The sequence below is a fragment of the Centropristis striata genome, chromosome 23 (assembly GCF_030273125.1).
Source record: "Centropristis striata isolate RG_2023a ecotype Rhode Island chromosome 23, C.striata_1.0, whole genome shotgun sequence".
In the NCBI taxonomy this organism is placed as follows: domain Eukaryota; kingdom Metazoa; phylum Chordata; class Actinopteri; order Perciformes; family Serranidae; genus Centropristis; species Centropristis striata.
In genome coordinates, this window is record NC_081539.1 from 21,262,453 (window position 1) to 21,283,450 (window position 20,998).

Consider the following 20,998-nt stretch of genomic DNA (forward strand, 5'->3'; position numbering starts at 1 on the left):
CAAGTAATGAAGCCCAGTCTATGTCTATTATCTCAACTGGCCAGTGGCCAAAAAAAGGAGAGAGAGAGAGAGAGAGAGAGAGAGAGAGAGAGAGAGAGAGAGACTGAACAGTAGGTATGAGGCTGTGTAAAATAAATTATCTCAGAATCATACTACATATGAGCATGGTTAATGTAACCCACATGACATAACAATATTTTAAAAATGCTAATCACTTCATTTGAACCTAATTTGCTTTATTAGCCTGAAAATTGGTGAGCTCTATTAGTTTACAGTAAAGTGATGTCTTGTAGATATTCAAATCAAATGAGTCATTAAAGGCTGGATTTCCCCATGTGAGTTTAAACGAATCAGATGTACAGCACTGTCAATTCATGCACATTGGGGATTTTTTTTCTAAAAGGGTTTTAATTTTGGTTTCGGTAGGTATCGCTTAAAATCGGAGAAGCTTGGCAGAAAGATGCAAAAACAAAACTATTTGTCAACCATTATAATGTAGAGGATAGCCTACAGAAATAGCACGTGTGTGTTGTGGCTTTTTTTTTAAATAAGAAAATGCTTAAAAACTAAAGAAAAGGGAGGAAGTCATAAATAAACTAGGCCTAAATATTATTATTATTTGCTTTACTTGCTTCCTTTTAAATCACAATGTGATTACTAAAGCAATTTACTATACATAAATACACACATAAAATGAAATTGAACCACCCTACATGAATATTCTAAGAATATTAATGTTTCTCTGTATAGCAGCGCTCAGCAGAGAGTAGAAATAATCTCCTGTCAGTAGACAGAGAGAGAGAGAGAGAGAGAGAGAGAGAGAGAGAGGTCCCAGTCCCATCTAATCGGATTAGGCGACTATAGGTTAACAGGCTGCTGTGTCTCTCCGCCCTACATGGGACAGTCGTGTGGGCAGCACTACTTTCTGCTTTAGTTCCACTTTTTTGTAAAAACCAGAATCGTACACGTGCTCTCGGACTGGATAACCGTAACTAAAACACAACGTGGTTTCGTTTTGATGAGAAGCTTTCACTTCGTGGGACGTTCAGGGCTCAGATGGGCATGAAGTCAACAACCCGCCGAAAATGACTGACGGGTAACTGCACGCGTAACATGCTTAACTAATTGGCTACAACAGGTGAAAGGGTTTGTGTAATTTAGCCTCGGGTAGGTGATGTAAGTGACTTTTCTTTTAAAGTGATATAGTTTTATTCCGCTGTTGTTTGGTGAGACAGCCAGTCCCATGCCCGCGCCCCGCGTGCCAGGCTGCACTCTAGCCCGAGGACAGTGCCCTAGGCTCGGGGGTTAGATGGTGCTGATCACGGACGACAGGGATGGAGGAGGCGCTTCGTCGGTCCGGGTCAAACAGCTCCAGCAGCAAAGAAAAGTCGGGGGGAACATCACCCAAGTCCACCCGACCATAGTCGAGGAGTCCAACTCTGACGAGGAGGACTACCTGGGCTCGTGCGAGGACGAGGATGAAGAGGAAGATGGAGGGGAGGAAGACGATGATGAATTCGAAGAAGTTGACTTTGAGGACTTTGAGGACTGTCGGAGTATCGCTTCGGACGACTCTTTCTACCCGCCGGATGATGTGTTCGCGGACTCGGAGCGGACCCCGTCCCCGGACAGCCCGCAGCCGCTGTCTTTCTTCCAGGCGTGCTGCACGAACAACGCGGCTATCGTCCGGATAATGATACGGCATGGAGTGAAGGAGGAGGAGGTCAAGGAGATGGACAGGAATAACAGGGTATGGAGCAAATAACAGCAACACTTTGAGTAACTTCACACATAGTCAATTGTCTGGTCTTAGACACCAGGCTGTTACATGAAAAATTGTCTAGTTTCTCAAAGAAGACTAATGTGAAGGTCAAGACTTTTAGTTCGGTTAAGTGGTCTTGCTCAGGAAAACTAAATGCATGTAGGCCTATTAGTGGCCTGACGGCCTCCATCACCTTAATGTCGCTCAGTGCAACAAGTTTAGTTAAAGAGCCTCACAGTCACTAGGTATTGAAATAATTCAACCTGAGCTTACCTCAGTGTCTTACTTAGGCTACCTATTTCCAGGCCCATGCTGGCCTTACTCACCAAAGATAGTTATTACAGGAGCTTCTCAATAAACCAGTAACTTAATTAACGATAAATCAATTAATAATCAAATACTCCTATGGTATTTATTGAAATGGGTTTACAAGTTGAATATACATTTTTTACCAGGTTGCCAGCTGATAAGAGAATACCACATTTTAAATCTTCTAAATGTTTACTTTATATCTTTGGTTTAAGCTCATTTTTCATATCCAACCATTTTTCCCTGACAGGTCTGTCTATGTGTGTGTGTGTGTTGACAGACCTCAGTTTTGCAAGAGTGAGCAACCTCTGGCTCTATAAAAACACAGAAGTCTCTCACGGTTAACAGAACACACAATCCTTTGTGTGTCTGTGTGTATGTGTTTGTGTGTGAGAGATAGAGAGAGAGAGAGTGTGTGTGTGTAGCCATGCAGGCACATTCATGTGTCTCTGTGTTTACTTTTTATTCTAGATTTGGATTCAATTTGTGGGAGTCCATGGGTAAACACGTTACCTCTCAATGAGATGATGGCATTAGTGTGTCTAAGAGCAATTTCAACAGCCTTGCTAATGACCCAAGATGCATTTTACAGCCATAAATTCCACAGTAAGGAAGTAGCAGTGCCCGTTGGTTGAATTATAGACTTTTACCACCATCAAACACTGATATCAATAGCAATGTGTCATCATTTATGCACTTCAGTCCATTAACTATAAATCATGTAAACAAATTTATATTTTCTCACTGAATGTAATTAATCAAAAGAGTTACTGCTTATTGGAAAACTATTGGAGATTTTATCTGCAGTACAATCAAAGTATGCTTCCCTTTATGCCTTGTGTATCATTTCACTCCTGCTTAGAAACTACAGCCCAGGGCAAGGAGATAAATTCATAATGATGGAACGCTAGACTAGTTTTTATTCATCTGGACATTTTGCTAATAGTAATTGAATTAGCTGACAAAGGGCCTTATGCTGAAGAGGAATCACATGCCTTTTATCTTGTATTGATGTGACTTAGTGTACTTTGTACTCTGTTATATTATATGTATATGTGTTACATTTTATGCAGAAACAAGTTGATAAAGCTATTTTTTTGCATAAGATAATTGTAGATTCTTTTACAAGTGTATTTTCTGAGGGAGAAAGTGTGTTTTATTAATTTACTTTTTCCATTGAACAATCCCAGGTGGCCTGTGTTTTCATTATACTGACCCTACATCACACATCTTTGTCTCTGTGTCCCTCATCGCTCGTATTCTCGTCTACAATTTTATTAAAATCACTCATCTCTACTATTTCTCTGTATGTATGTAATTACCAGACAGGTCATGGTAAGGACGAATAGAAATGACATCATTGGAACGTACATGCAGGACAGAGGGTATTCATTTGGTCAGCACCCCAAAACACATGCTTGGATATAGTGTGTAGATGTGAGAGACAGTTGTGTTTGCATAGATAACCAGGATGTATGCTAGTCCATTTGCCATTTGCTTTCCAGGTCCCTGTGACCTCAGGGATGTGCACGTAGCCACACACAATACAGGTCAGGCAACCCCTCCATTGGAAACACATGTTGATATGAATCTGCTATGCTCATTAGTGCATGTGTATGTGGCGGGGTGTGTGTGTTGGGGGGGCGCAACATCCTGAAACAGATGTCAACATCCTAATATAGCAGACAGCCTGACAATGTGATTTGCCAGACTTGGACATGACTAAATACAGCATGTGCACTCCTTCCCCTTCCTACTCATCAGCACTTTATAGGGCGAGATATATTGGAGAGCTAAAAAGGTTTTCAAGCTGCAGAAAAGCGCGTACATTTGCCAGGTTTAGCCTACTATTTGACACTATTACAATTTGTTTCTGTTATCCCCTTAAACAGGGAAGTTAAAGGTCAAGGTCAGCTGTAGAATGGCAGCCCAGAAGCTGGATGGGATTTTGTGTTTTGCATAAACGTACTTCAGCAAGACGACTGTTTGCAAGTGCAGGAGAATAACCCTCAGCTTGAGGTTAATGATAGTCTGATTAGTAGATTCACTACTATGCTTTGCAAAAAATAAGTTCATTTAAGGGATGTGGATAACATAACATGTACATTGTGTGTTTTGATATCCTATGGCAAACTGAAATGGCAGATTTTTTCACCAAAGAATCCAGAAGCGACTATTTAGCTCTGTCTTTATAGAGCCAAACATCTAATTACATCACAGTAATATGGTCCAAAAAGAGGTTTCATGATGAAAAGTGAGGCGAACATCAACAATCCCCCTCGTGGGCAGAACATCTGTTTCAGGGCGCTGATAAGGGATAAGAGGGTAGAAAAACAAGTCAAATAGCCTGAAGCAACATTTGCAAAAAAAAGGAACCTCTGTGACATTACAGAAAAGACAAAGATAACAAATGTTTGAAAATGGACCACTAGGCATGGATGGAACGGGCCTATCGGCCACCAGTTTCTCAGCACGTTTTGGAGAGGGCCAATTTGAAACCAATTTTTGTCTCAATCCAGCCAAGAAAAAAATAAAATACTTTCCACTCCCATGAGCTTGTGTTGAAACATGATTAACCGTAATCACGATCACAACAAAACAAGCCAGACACAAACAGACAATATCCGTTGATGATCTCCTCAGAAGACAGGGAGGTATTTCAACTAACACCGCCTGAATGCTAAATTTAGTAAGAAACTTAATGACAAGCCTTTATGTAGGTCATAAGAACATGTATTTAATTCTCCCTGTATATGATTACTGCACCGTAATTATATATGCTGTCAGTGTCAGAAACCCTACAGAATATTCTCAGTGTTGTGACTGTGATAGTGGATGTGTTGGATAAGACTTCAACAGCTGTGTTGTAAAAAGTAAAGGATGGACTGCAAGTCAGTAAACATCACAGTTACCCCTAATATATATTAATATATCAATGTCCTCAGGCAACTCTGCCCTGTTCAGGGCAATGTGTTCCCCTTGCATTGAACTGGATTGGTTGTCATCCTCACATGAAAACTCAATAAAGACACACACACACACACACACACACACACACACACACACACACACACACACACACACACACACACACACACACACACACACAATTCAATCAACTTAAATGAGGCCACCCTGCCTGGCTGCTAGCACTCTCTCTCTCTTACTCACAAACACACAAACACAATCAAATTTTCACCAGGACAGATACAGTACGTTGCAGGCAACAAAGTCAACCTCAGAGTGTCAGACAGGCGGACCAACACACAGATCGACCATCAGGCCAACAGGCAAACCAACTAAATGAAGCACAAGCGGGGACAGACAGAAATTTGGCACCGCAGATGGTCGCGAGCTAGCAAATACGGATGAGTGGAAAAATCAAAGCGACAGTCATACACATCTGATTTGATACAGCCATGTGAATGCTCAGCTGCAGACAGAGTCACAGTTAACAGGGAGGCTATTGACAGAAACATGGCCAGTACAGTACATCTGTGCCAGTGCTTCTGGTGAATGTGACTGAGGGCGGTCTTGAGTGTATTTGCTCTTGTGTGTGTGTGTGTGTGTGTGTGTGTGTGTGTGTGTGTGTGTCCATGAACACAAAGATGTTCTGTAAAATGCCAAACGAATGCAACTCTTTATATTTGGCTGCAGAGATACAAGTTATCTGCCATTTGGATGATTTGCAGGATTTAGCTTGGGCCAGTACTTATTTGGAAGTTAAAAAAAATACAGTGTGGGTAAGCCCTTATTTAGGAAACAAGATAGATTGGTTTATTGGAGAAGTCACGCTGGGGGACCCACAAGGGAAGCAGACTCTTGGTTGCTCTAGCGTGGCGGGCTAATGATACACATTATGGGGAGATTAAACAGGTTTCTACTTCACTCGAATGCTCTCCTCCTTGTTTTTCTTTGCATATGATTATGCTGCTGCAGCTTTTGTAAGGTTGAATTTACTAAATTTCCTAGCAGAATGATAAACGTCATAAAGAGGGAGTTTACTGGACTAATAAGGAATAGGACAGTTATGATCAATTATGCTTACCTGACGTTAATAACACGGTTAAACGTTGCCCAGGAATCCTGTTATTATTGTGCGGTAAGGAACTTTAAGGGTTACACTGAACATCGTGTCATCCTCGTTGGAGCCAATTATTACAGCATTCTCACATCAACTGTAGATGCACAGTAACGTCTGTCCTCCCTCCCCCCTCTCTCTGTGTCGCTGACTGATACGCCTAAGCCTTTCTATTCCTAGCTCTGGATATTCCCCAGATTACTTTGTGAGTGTGTGTGTGTGTGTGTGTGTGTGTTTTTGTCTTTGCCTGTGTATGTGTGTCTATATAGGCTAATAACAAATTGACCAGAATTAGTGTGTGTGCGTCTGTATTCAGACTGAAATTAAAATGTATTTTTTAAAGAATCTCTATGTATCTACTTGGTGTGTTGTGTAGTTATTTAGTATAATAATAATAATAATAATAATAATAATAATAATAATAATACATTTTAAATGTTAGCTTAAATAGTATAATGATGATAATGATAATGATAGCTTAAATTGGCAATATTAGATATGTATGTGAAAAAAGCCTTGTATCCACATTTATAGCCCAAGAAATAAAGAAATTGCTACCTACAGAGTAATCTTAATTCAGGAGTGCATGTTACAGTGCTGCTACAGTAAATAGATCAGACCAAATACCACTTCACACCACAGGGCATTTTGGCTTAAAACGTATACTACTTTTACTTTACACATTATTATTAGAGAAAAGGTCAAGAAAAACTGCACTTCCATCAAATGGGATTTATTGCTCTGCATTGACTTTGGGGGTAAGATTTTTTTTTTTTTATGAGGGCAGCTACAATCCAGTGTAGTGGAACAGAGGAGATTACAGTCAGGGAGGGCATATGTCTACATCCATCAGCATAAAGTAATGAAAGCTTTAAAATTGCCATAGTGTGCATCTCCATTTGGCTACATGCAAAATACATAATCCTCCAAAAACTGAGTAGGATTTCAATCTCTGTCGTGCTCAAAGTCTCACTTCACACTTTACTCTATCCCTATCTCACACACATGCCCTGCACACACACTCACCCCTCTCTGGAAGTACCTCTCCTGATTGTTTCAGGGTTGTTGAGCTACCTGGTAGTGTTGTTATTTTTATCCCTTTAGCATCAGAGTTAGTCACTGTGTGGGTAATATTGTGTAGCACATGATTGCCTTTTTCTCGATTCATGTGTGTCCCTGCAATTGCATGCTGCGCGGTGCTCTTCCCTCAGATTTTTAACCACCATCGCCAGCAGCCACTTGTAAAGTGCATCAGACCCCAATAGATGTAACAGATATTCCAAATAGGGATGTGCTGAGTAGAAAACTAGAGCCTGGGAGTAAAAAAAAAAGAAGTTAAATGCTTGTGTATGTCTGTGCAAGAGTGAAAAAGGTTCACAGAGAAAATAGGACATTGCCAGACGAATGAGATTGCTCCAGACATGCTGCAGGGCATGCTGCTAAAGTACAACACAGCAAGGCTGGAGGCTTGCCAAGAATGTGTGTGTCTGTGAGCGAGTAGACAAAGTGTGCATGCGTGTGTCTAACCAGATAGAGCAATCTGGAGCTGTGCCAGTGTAAGTGAACTTCTCCCAGACAATCCACCAGTTACTCTGCAGGACCTCTCTCCACCTTTTCCACTTAAACCTCTCAGGGCTGACAGCACTTATGTGACTGCATCTCCAGCTGGCTGACAGCCTGGCTTGTTTCAGCCAAAAGTTTAAGTTCAGTGTGTCTTACAGGTGAAAAAATATCTACTGTACATAGTAAACTGAAAATGCTGCAAGGCATATTTCTGCTGTAACTGAGCCTTAACCAAAAGCTTATTTGCTATGTGTTCAGTCTGATACAGATAAACACAAATAAAGACAGCAGGAGGCGAGGATTTATCAGACCATCACATGTTCTGGGAATGTTGGCATGGAAAATGTATCACATGATTCTGACATTTTCTTCATCCTAGTTAATTAAGGATAATTGAAATATTCTGCAACCTGATACAAAAAAGGCGATATTGTTTACAAGACACATATTTAACTCTATCCTTTCACACCCTGTCTTTATAATGTGTGTAATGTGTGTGCGGGTAGTAGGTAGATATGAGGGAGTTTGGCACGTTTTTAATAAACCTCGAGGCCCTCTCCGTTCCAATCTTCAGTCATTATTCTATTTATTCATTTCAGCAATACAGAACTTTTTCTCACATCCATACCAGAGTCTGAAAGAATACTGTAACACGGTGTGCTCGGGAGACTAACAACCTTTCATTCCAAGAGGTGCAAAGCTTTTATGCCAGATTTTGTGAGCGCTCTTATGAAGAGAACATCATGTCACAGGAGCAGCTTCACCAATTAGGATAAATCAAATGTGAAACATGTTGTAACAACTTACCCTCATGCTAATTCATTCTTGCCAGTAAACTTGGAATGAAGTGTGATCTTTAACCCTTTATAGAACAAGTCTGATATATTTACATTGCTTATGTACAAATAAGTGAAATACCCCCTGTTGCCTGCGTGTGTTTTGACACGTAGGAGGTGTGACTGGTTGACATTTCCAGCACACCTGGCTTTAATAATGCACTAATTAACAGTTCCTGCTGGGTCTGCTAGTTTGCTAATTAATAGGTCGTTATGAATAACACATTGTTGTTTGTAAGTCTGTCGGAAAATCAATTTTCCCCATAGCTGCAGCTTCACAAACTGTCAACCTGAGCTGAGGAAAAAGTCATAGTATCCAATGTTTTTCTTGTCAGTTGTCTAGAAACTGTTTTACAACTTTAATTTGATTTTACTTCTTACATTGAAAACAAAAACAAAAAAAGTTTTATTAAAAATGACACTGACAAGCTACAGTGCTTAACACACTTAACACAACATGTTAAAAAGACTGTGCAAACACAAGCTGTCAACAGAGAAGAGCCATTTCTTGTCAGATTTGGTATTACTGTACTGTTTAGTAATAAACAGAATTGATTCTATAAGTAGTTCCATATACATGTATAAATTCAAGTCACAAGTGACACAAAAACTAAATTCTGCTTTTGAAAATGATTACAATTAAAATGTTCAGAAAAATGTTTTAACACATGAGTTGTAAGAAAAGCATGCAAAAATTACAATACTTGAAATAAAACAACAACAATTAAATAAATGAAATATACACGGTCGCCCAAAAAATTGGAATAAAATGTGTTTTCCCTCTTTCCATGAATGATTGTGACAATGTGATTTATTTTTTACAAACAAACTAATTTTAACTTTATGGGCGACCATGTATATAACTATATATAATATAGGGTCAGTAGTAAAAAACTACAATGCTATATCAGTGGTATCAGTTATTTTTAAGATAGCTTAATTTATGAACCTGTAGAAAAGTATAAATGTACAAACACACTGTGTATATGATATATCAACTGAGGACTCTGTGTTCCTAAATTCTACTTGCAGCATCCCCCAGTCTCTCCTCTGGTGGTAAACTTGTTTGTTTTGGCTGATGAAGTATGCACCTTCCGGAAAGTACCCAACTTTTACAGGAGTTTTTCCAGGACTCACACAAACTTGCACTCGCACTCGCACTCTTACATTTACACATACGTCCACACACACATAAAAGGGCTCCTATTCTGGCATGAGCACATATACACACAAAAGTACACAACAACATCAGACGGGGGAGACAGCTTATTTTTCCACCGGGTTCAACACGGTTCAGTTCTCAATGAAAAGACAACAGATGTCACATTTATTCAAGGATATTAGTTTGGAAAGAAGCACAGAGGTCTCCTGGTCTTGTGGGTTTCAACTGACACTGCCGTGATCGCATTTTTCTTCTCCTGATATGTCAGCACTTTACTGCAGTTTGCTTCATCTTCTTTAGCAAGTTTTTTTTTCTCCTCCTGAACATTTTTGCTGATTCTAAACTTAATCCTTCCTCCCTTTCCCTTGTCTTTTAACTCCTCTCCTGTCACCTTTTGTCTCAGATAGGGCTTTTGGTTGCATGCTACCAAGGTTACGTGGACGTCGTCATAGCCCTGTCTCAGTGTCCCTATCTGGATGTCAACTGGCAGGACAGCGAGGGAAACACTGCTCTCATCACTGCTGCTCAAGCAGGTAACACACACAGCAGCATATCAAACACTGGCTTAGGCACACACACAGGCCCTGACAGGCTGGTTCACAGCACTGTTGAACACATGCACACACAGATACAAATATACACACACAGGCAGTCTGGCACTATTGCTGACACAGACAAACACACACAGACTGGCATAAAAAAAGTCTGCACTTGCTGTACTTAAGCTTTTTGAAACAGAAGTGATGAGTGTGTTGCGAATAAGGACGAGCCGTATGGATGTGGATCTCACTTGTCCAAAATATGACAGACAAGTGTGAATAAGCATTTAGTAGCGCTTATCCAAGCCAATTTTGCAATAACAGACTGTGTTGTGACCTACTGTCTGCATCTCTGTTCTTCAAGGCCACATAACAATCACCAACTATCTGCTCAACTACTACTCCGGGTTGGATACCGAGAGGAGAAACTGCCATGGCTTCACCGCGCTGATGAAAGCTGCCATGCAGGGCAGGATGGAGTGTGTACGCTCGCTCATGATGGCAGGTGAGGAAAATTACACTAAATGCACACAGACATAAATGACTCAGAAATGTACCATTTTAGGTCCGCTTTTATAAATCACCTGAATTTATTTTTTCACAGCCACAAAAAGCATTACTTATTCTGCCATTACTCTGCCATCAAGGCAACTCAGAAAAATATGAACAGATTTTCAGGAAAATTGGTCAACAGATGGACAATTTGAATAAGTCTTGGCAGGGATTCAGATTTTAATGATTAGATGATTATTTTCTTTTTATTCATATCTATGAAACTTAGGGACAGATCTGATACCAAATCATCAACTTTCATTTTAACTTTAATGATGGTGATGACACCTTTCGATACATTTTCCAGCATGTTTGTTTTCGCAGTCTTCTGCACATTATTAACTATTAACTGGCCCTGTGAGAGGTGCATGAGGGTGGTGCATAAGTTGTCCTTAGCACAGAGACAGATGGATTTAGACACACTTTTATATTTTCCGTCATTTCTTTGCTCGCCTTTTCACTTTTGAGTACATGTAATTCTTTCTATCCCCACCTTTTTATATTTTAACCCATTTATCCATTCTCCCACTATATCTTTTCTTTGACATATTTAACCTCCTCTGCTGTGTCACCACCAGGAGCTGCCTTGGATGCCAGGGACTTTGGCCGCCACTTCACTGCCAGGGACTGGGCCTTCTTTACGGGCCGTTATGAAACTGCCTGGATAATGACGCGCCTGATGGAACGGCCGTGCCCGCCCCAGTACTGTGATACATACAGGTAGTCTCCTCATCAGTAGCCTTGTTTCCATTAAAATCTAAGCAAATTTTTGAAGTAAAATTTTAGTGGTTTAGAACAAATAAACAAAGCTGCATAAACATACTTTCGTCAGAAGATGGCAGGGTAATGTTTTGCTCTAGTATCTTGTATTTCTGTGAGAAGTTTTCAGGAATTGGATTCACTTGGGCAACTTATAATTGTTCTTTCATGTCAGCTCGAGAAACAGGTAATCAATAATCATGCGAGTTAAATGTTAGCTACGTCAGAACTTATTCAGAAGCATTTCCATCTCAAGTTTAGCTAAAAAAACAAAACAAAACACCTCAAGTGAGCATGAAAACCTTTATGCATATTTTCAAAAAATTAATTGAATTTTGGTGTTTCCATCAAGCTATTCTCATGCAAATCTTTAAAATATACATAGAAATTTGTTGATGGAAACACGACTGCTTCACTGCATTTGCTGCAAAACATGGAGATTTAGCTTTGCAACACAAGATAAAACATATAAGAAGGGCAAGTGGCAAAAGCGGCAAGAGTAAAGTGCATGGAAATACACAGCCAAAGTACAGAAAATGCAATATACATGCATCAAGCAACAGAAAAGTAGCCTTGAGAGAGTGTACACTGCAAAAAAGGTGTGTCTAAAAACAAGATAAAAACACTAAATCTGAGGGAAATGATCTTGCAGCATGGACAGATCATTTCACTTGACAAGATTTCTTAAATTAAGGTTGTTAAATCTAGAAATAAGAAATTAACTCTTAAAACAAGATAAATGATGTAACACTTCTAAATCTAAAGTTTTTTTTATCTTGGTAAAAAAACAAAGAATTTGCAGTGTATGACTTAGTGCCTCCAGTGCCTATGTTCAGTGGATTTATATCAAATGTGCTCTCCCAGTCTAGAGTGGCCCCCACTGGCATCACTGGTGGCCAAAGCCCAGGAGCCCCGTGGCTGTCTAAAGCGCCTGTCGGACACCGTCCGGAACGTCTTCAACATGGCCAACGTCACTAACCCTGAGGACGAAGGTGTTATCGACCACATGGTTTCTATAACAACTGCCATGAGGAGCCCTGCCATTGCTGTGGCATGCCATACAGTGAGTGATTACGTTCTCGATCATGTTTAACACATAAACCCAAACCACATCTCTGTCACTTACTCCCTGGGACCCAACAAGCATTTTGTAAATGTAAGCTGAGATATGGTGAAGCAGGTATCTTACTCTTTGTGATAAAGACATTTTTTTTAAAGTCTTTAAAGTTATTCTCATCTGCATTATTCCATGTAATGTCTGTACATACTCAGTAGTATAGTTGGAGATATCAGGGCTCATTTTCTTATCTTAGATAAAGCTAAACATTCTTGTACTATATGTAAATTACCTTCGACAGATTTGATCGTTTGACTGAACAGATATTTGTGTGTTTTTGTGCTTATCAAGCAGTAGAATAAAGTAGTTCTATCTCTGCTGCACATAGAATCGATGCACAGCTAAACTAATGATAACATTGTGGTAATTATGCTATTAAAGGATAAATCAGGCACTAATTTGTCTTTTAATTTATCAGCAAATTCTCTGCTTTTTCATGGGATTTGCTCATAATAATTAAAGGGTATAATTAACGGCAGCCTTATCTGATAAGCAGGTTATTCATGCAAGATTACCTCTACTGCAATACTGCAAACAAAAGGGAGACCGAGCACTGCTTTATGTTAAAAAAACCCCAATTCTACTATTATTATTATAGCTTTTGCTACTGCAGAGCTACTAACACTGTTATTATAACAAGAAGCGTCTGTTCAACCAGGGATTGTTGATTTTGTTACAGGTGTGCCCTGACAGCCCCCCAAGTGTAGGAAAACGGCGTTATGCAGTTCCTGAGATCATCCGTCAGCAGCGCGCCAAGGAGCTGCGCTCCATTAACCCTGACAGGGTGGAAAGCCACCTCAAACTCTTCCAGAACTCCCGGGTCACACTGGTGGCCAAGAACTCAGAAGACCGCAGGGCCAGCCTTCAGACGCAGAACCTGGTGCCTCGACACAGGAGCTCCAGCCTGACAATGATGGCTTATAACGAAGCCCTGGAGCTGCGGAGAACCAGCCTGCTGCCTTTGCACATGGTGCTGAGGAGGAGCAGTGTCCGGCCGGGCTTTAGCATCCCCAAAGTGAGAGTGTCCAAAGCCCCCACACCCACTTACCAACCAGAAAAGATCCGGAGAAAGAGCAGCGCCAAAGATGGAGGGGGGCAACTGCTGCAAATACCAAAGTGGCGGTACAAGGAGTTAAAAGAAGAAAGGAAGAAAGCCGAGGAGGCCGAGAGGAGGAGGCTGGAGGCTGTAACCAAGAGACACCTCGCTGCTGGGAGAAAGAAATAATATCATTGCCTCAGAAGATGCCATGTACACTACCCCAAAAAGAGAGCCTGGACAGACTACAGTTTTTCTACAATATATGAATTACCAGCAGTGTTCCTAAGGAGGATTGAAGACTGAAGGCTGCTGTTGTCTGCTCAGTTTCGCAAAGGGGGATGCCAGCTGGCCTCTTAAAAATGGCCGCCAGAGCTTTGACAGAAGTACACAATGCTCAGTGTCCTTTATGATGTCAAACAGTACATACCCAGGGGATTTGATACTTGAAATGTTTTTAGCTAACTTATTTTTCATATTTATTGCTTTTTGATGGATGGCCTAGTCTATATTTTGTTAAGCTCCGGGTGCTCAATACAGCAGTGTTGTTGTAGCATTGAAGCACTTGTTTGACACACATTCTCTCAGATTGTCACCACAGTAGAAATGTGTTCATCTCTCTACCTAAAAAAATAAGCAATTTATTAAAGATGTTATGGAATAATGTCTTTACAATAATGAGTGGATAATACTGTCATATTGACTGAGAAAGCTAAACATACGCTTACATAAAATCTAATGGCATTTAAGAGCAATATTTTTAGATGCTTTTTGTTTAGCTTTATAACGACAAACCTTTGAATGTATTTGGCATATGTGTATATTTTATATTAGAGAATATAATGCTTTTTGATGGCAAACTTTTTATTTTTTATTCAATATAGACTTTTTCACATACAAATATATATATATATATATATATATATATATATATATATATATATATATTTTGTAGTCTTAATGTTCAGGACCAAGACTGATATGTGGAGCACTATTATGATGTAACACTTAAATTTAATCTTGTGGGAAAAAGATTTCAAGCTCTTCCCAAATGTTTACATTGCAAAACCACATTAACTGCAATGAATGTGACTCTAAGTCTGACTATGGTGTATACAGGGTACGGATGATGTGAACAAAATAAACATTTCTGCTAACAGTAACTGGATCTTATTGCTATTAAGTCAAATATTGATGCTTTATTGCTGTTATAATTTTAAAAGCCTCAGCCATGTTCTGCTGGAAAGTTAATACAAAATAATGGGATTTTTTACCCTTCTTGATTTTCTTAAAGCATCTTCGCATTAGGGGCATGCGTTTATTAGCAATTGCAGAGACTCGACCAATGTGACAGTACAATTGAAGTGATAATCCCTTACATATGGAGCCTCTGATAAAAAAAAAAAACAGCCTGCCCATTATAGAGCAAGGGGTCAGCTCCCTGTTTTAACATTAGAACAGTGAAAATAATGGGGCGAAAAATAGCCGTGAGTTTAAAACACACAGACCCATGGGGAGAGTAGTGATATAATATTGTCAGGATTTTTCAGAGCACAATTTCACGGTCCTAACTCCTCATGGCGATTGCAGCTTAAGTGCCATCCAAGAGTGTGTGTCTAATATACATGGTGATGAGTTGCTAAGGGGTTACAAGGGCACTGCGCAGCCAAATCATTTCTTCAAATAAACTTCATTGACTTCAGAGTGGCAATCTGCTTAGATACTGACCAGAGGAAGTAATTTGAACGGGACAAAAGATGAGCAAACTGCAGTAAGTTATGCACTTAAACTGCAAGTGGTTGCTGGATTAATATATTTACCATCACTGTAAGGAAATGTACCATATGACAATAGCTTTTTCCTGGCAATGCAGCATCATAGCCAACAATATCTAGTGTGTGCAGTTTGTCTCTGTTAGTGTTTTATCAGTATGGCATATTTTCACAAGCTTTCTGCAGAATTTCTGTGTGTGTGTGTGTGTGTGTGTGTGTGTGTGTGGGAGAGAAAGCCAAAACCTATTAGCCCCGAATGCATCAGATAATATTTAGGTCATGATTGTAGCTCAAACAGCTGTTGGCTTAGATTGTAACCTGAGATTATGAAGCACTACAGGCTTGGTCAGCAATCCCCCCCCTCGACCCACATCCCTCATAGGAATTCATAAGCGGCCAAATAAACAGGGTGCTATCCACTGATAGTATGACAGCTATTATGTCATGCTGAGATGCTACAGGCTGGGATTTAGAGAGGATGACCTGATTCCAGATCAGCACTGAATGAAGGCTTCTGTCAAACTATTTTATAGTCTATGGTCAAACCTATGAATTTGGGGGAAATCCTGAGTTGGGGCCCTCTGCTGGTGGGTGTTGGTACAACATATCAGGATTGCTGCAAGGATGGCACGGAGTGGTCAACGTCTACTACAATCTCTTTGCTTTGATAGAGTCAGAGGCTATGTTGGAAATTGACAGTGAGCTGCAGCTTTGGGCTCTGTAACATGTTTACTTACCACAAATCAACAGAAGCTTGGCAGCCTTTTCAAATCAGTGGAATCATCAACCACAGCAATGCACGACATCTCATCATCAGCCCCGCCAAGAGCTGCTGGAGGAGAAATGGATCACACCACGAACACAACAGAAATTACTGCAAGACATGGTCTCCCTGCACAAGAGTGTGACTCTGCAGGGGCTGGAGCAGGTGCTGTTAGTACCGCAGAGGTCTTCAGGATAGACTGGAGGTACCTCAGAGCCATTTCACTCTGGACAACAGGTATACTAAGGAACTCCTCCAGCAATTTGACCAGCTTGGAGGCCCCACAAACTGACCTGGGTATTGATATTTTTCAGCATGTTCTAGCTTACCTGGAGTCCTTGAATCTTGGTATCTCATAAGGGAAAATGAGGCAGAGTTTACTGGTTTACTCAAGGTTATTGATTCTAACTGTGATCCTTCTACTCATTCACTTGTGCAAAAGAAGACACCTGCTTCATCAAATAGTGTGTCTCTTTCATAACCAAACAAAGTTAGTTTTTGATGGCTGAAAGCTGGCTCAAGTAACTTGACACGCATTTGTCATGTTATACATGAAAAACAGGTGTGGATGTGAATTGAATTAAATTGTGTGTGAATGTATAGCACACAGAACACAAAATATTACATGTCTACGTTGTATACTGAAATGCATGGTTACCATAGTAATCCATGTGCAACAGGATCGACTTTAAACCTGTCTCATCTCACTGCAGAACTTCATCTAACCGTTTATGATAAATTTGAGTGGACCATATTTCTACATTTCATCTCATCTCATCTCATCTCTACATTTTCATCTCAAGTTAGAAATGTAAATGTTTCTTTAGAATTCATCTTGGAAGAACTTGTCAAAGTGGTGTTAAATGTTTAAAAGAAGGAATAGTTGTTGGCTGTTGGGTATGCCATGGTCTTATCTGTATGCATCAGCTTCAAAGTATAATCTTCATTTGTATTTTCTTTTGGTGCAGGCAAGGGTAAAGGTAGGTTTTCCTCTGCACACCTGGTCATTCTAAGATGATCAGGTACCAGTTCAGGCATCAGATCTGTGGTCAGACGCTATTGCTAAATACACAGCATGGTCAATTAATAGTCAGCCAGTCACACATTTCTTGACAAAGATCATATGTTATTGGAAAAGACTCACACATGACTAAAAATCTGGTCAAAGTGTAGCCCCCCAATGATGTACTGTAGGCCAATGCATTGCACTGACACACTGAACACAGACACATGAAAAATGGTTACATGCTTTATATCATTTGCAGCTTTCATGTTAAGTGTTTTTATCAGATTGCGCATTATCAGATTTCTAACACACAAACTCAACTGAGAAGAAAACGGGCCAGAGATTGACAATAAGTAGCTCAACAGTTGGGCCGTGAGCACCCCCTGGTGGCTATGTTGAGTTGTAAAACCTGGGGGCATGCAGACCTGTGCTTTAGAATCATTTGCTGTCGCATATATATGAAGAAATAACTCACTCAGATGTTAGGGTTGTATTGATGTGTTGACAGAACTTACTGTGAGAGCTCTGCCTGCTCAATGTTGTTCCACCGCTACGGACTACACTGAGCAGCATTTGGAAAAAGACTCAGATCAATGGGCTCAAATAAGGGTTATTAATATTTTGAGTTTATCTGAAGTGTAAAAACAGGGTCAAAATGTCCCTTACTTGATCCCACTTTTTTCTTTACATTTCAACAGCGAAAATAAACTCGGCAGAGGCAGAGGCCCACAGCGTACCCTTTAAAACAGTCGGAACACCGACTGGCATCTTAACAAAGTTGTTCAAAGACAGCGTTCACAGCGTTCTCATAAATGACGTTATGTTTCAAGCCCAAAGTGCCTATATATGACAAGCCCTACTCTGTCAAAAGTAGTGGTGTGTTGTTCGTGGACATTTACTTTAAACTAATCTTTTATATGACTGGGGAGTAATGAGTTGTGTCAGTGAGTGATTCGTTCATTTTCACACAGTACGTTCCCTCGTCACATGGCAGCTGAAGATGGCTACAGTGGTGCACTAGTTAAAATGAACGAAATAACTTTGATTCGTTCAATTTACCGTCCGAGAGTCAATGATCAGTGTGTCAGTAAAAAGACTTCCCAACACTACTCAAAAGGTGTATTTATACCAAACAATGCATTGCTCATTGCTTTCATGGATGCATTGATTTGGTCTGGCTTTACTCTTGCGTGATTGGCTACAGAAACTCTGAATTTACTAGCTATGCAAAACAGGAGAAAGGGTTAATTAAGCCATAAAAAGCGTTTTTATTGGATTTTCACGGCGTAAAAATCAGCGTTTATTGTTCGAAGTTGTCCTATAGCACAGGAAATTTATAACAGCAATTACAATAGATTGAATTATTCATTTTTTCTTAAGCAAATGTAATAATAGTGAATCACATATGAGACTTTATTTATTAATAATTATTTTCCCAAAAATATTATCCTTATAGCCACAATTACTTTCCCCATATTTTCTCAGATTCCGTATGAACTAAATGTAATCCACCCAGTGCTGAAGGTATGAGAGCTATATCAATTTAAATTTTTTTTTTTTTTAGTATTCTGTGAAATAAAACTGTGATGCAATCAAGGATAAAGTAGGTCCTTCCTAATGAATTCCATTTCTGAAAAGCTGAAAAGTATGAATAAATGAAAATGTCTCACAATTAAATCAGCATCAGAATTAACTACATCATGTGAACTAAAAATGAACTGGAAGTGGCAGTGCCCTCACTGATAAAAAGTGGGGGAAACTTAGAAGAGAGGAGCTCTCTTCGACAAAAAAAATCATCTCCCAGGAGTTTTCATAACATCGAGCTTGAAAAAAAAAAGTGCTGCATTATACTTTCTATTAGACCATTTTAGCAGTGACACTAAAGAAAATAGGTTAGTTTTACAGAAAATCCTTTGAGCAATACCACCGTGTAATGCTTGGAATATTTAAAGGAAGCCGGAAGAGCAAATCGTTGGTAAAACTGGAGCAAAATGTCACCGTAACTTTGTCATGTTAGCCCTGATGTCTTATCACAATGACCATGAGCACACCCAAAAAGGTCCTGATCTAAATGGCATGAAATACCTTTTGCTCCCACTGTTGCATGTTGACTGAGTAAACAGTATTATTGGTGGACGGTTTTCAGGAGGCTGTCACAGAAATGACCAGTCTCAACTAGCTAAAGCCAGTTCCAATGTTCCTGAGGACCACGTGGCTAACAGCTGGTGGTGTATACTCAGGACTAATAAAGTGCCTCTAAATGAGGAGTTTGCACTAAACTTAAACTGTAACCTTGACTGTTTTTAGAGTGTTTGAAAAAATAAAAAAAAGCATGTTTCCATCCTAAATATACCCACATATAGCACAGGGTCTTGCTCACAGGCAGTTGTTGGTTGTTACTGAACACCACTGGGTGGTCACAAGTCAAGAAACACCCATACTACCAAAATATTTAGTATGCCAGAAAAAGATTTAGTATGTCCCAATACATAGTATGTCAAATGCAGTATGCCAAAAGCACAAAGATATCCTTCTACATCTGATTGCATTTTGTAGTATGTAAGCAAACATGTTTTTCTGACTATTTTTACCCACAATACTCTTCAAAGCATATACAGTATATGAGCCAGAGGGTGAATGTTCAAGGTGCCGTATAGGAAGTAGCAATAGTATGCACACTGCATGCAACAGTACATACTTTGTAATGGCAGCTGGAGTATGTACTGAAAGGAAAAAGACAATGTGATTTGGAATGCAACTATTACTGTCTTGTCACTACCAGCTAGATCCCATGACACACAGCTGGCACCCTCTTTTATTTTTCCCAGGACAACTTGTGGAGGTGTCCCCTTTCTCTTGTTGGAAACCTTGTTCTCCATGTATAGGCAGGAGGCCTCTTGACCAAGCTTCTTGGCAAGAAATATACACACAATATCACAATGCTTTCTGTTAAAACTACAACTTGGAAAAAAGAAATGCAAGTAGGATTCCTGGTCATATATGTGATCAATTATTTGTCATAACGAAGTACAAGTGTTCTTCCCCACAAATTAACAGAATCAATTGATTTCATATTGCTGCATTTTAGTAAAATAGATTGTTAAGAATGCAACTTAATCCAATTTACCTTCTTCTGTGGAGTTCATACACACAAACAGAGATTCCTGAGCATGGTAGTAAGATACATTTTTAGCACTCTCATTCTGTTCTCCCAGTCAGTCTAATGCGGCATGGCAGGGGATGAGAGGTCTGCCACATTGAGAGTAACTATATAAAACCATGGAGAGTCAAGGAGATTGTGTCTGCTTTAATGGGGTGTTTCAGCATGCTGACAGAGGCTCGTACCAACTAAGCCTGCACTGGCTGGTTTATTGGGCTAACATAAACTGACAGAACACCTGGTTGCAGATGCTTGTGTAAAGATGGATTACATGCAGCAACACCTGGTGCACGCTGTGTATGTGTGTGTGTGTGGGCTGATGGAAAGAAAAACAGCGGACAGCTCTTGGAGAGATGCTTCTGTTTCATTTCAAAACACCACCTGAGCCTTAATCCCTCAGTGCAGGGTGCTAATTCACCATGGGATGCTCAAATACTCGAGGTGAAGTACAGGACACAATCCATCAAGCAGGACTACTTTGAACTGGGAAAAAAATATTAGAACCGTATCATTCACCACCTTCTCTAATACAAAGCTGAAAATCTTTTCCTTACATGACAAATGTTACAAATGAGAAAGCG

General features: G+C 39.9%; 1 protein-coding gene across 1 annotated transcript; it reads left to right on the plus strand.

The window, feature by feature from the left end:
- Nucleotides 1-890: 890 nt before the first annotated feature.
- Nucleotides 891-14,621, plus strand: ankrd33ba (ankyrin repeat domain 33ba). Its single transcript, XM_059327124.1, has 6 exons — nucleotides 891-1,750; nucleotides 10,117-10,246; nucleotides 10,617-10,757; nucleotides 11,383-11,524; nucleotides 12,428-12,626; nucleotides 13,360-14,621. Exons 1-6 carry the CDS (start codon nucleotides 1,310-1,312, stop codon nucleotides 13,903-13,905), a joined length of 1,599 nt encoding a protein of 532 aa, XP_059183107.1. The 5' UTR covers nucleotides 891-1,309; the 3' UTR covers nucleotides 13,906-14,621.
- Nucleotides 14,622-20,998: the final 6,377 nt, after the last annotated feature.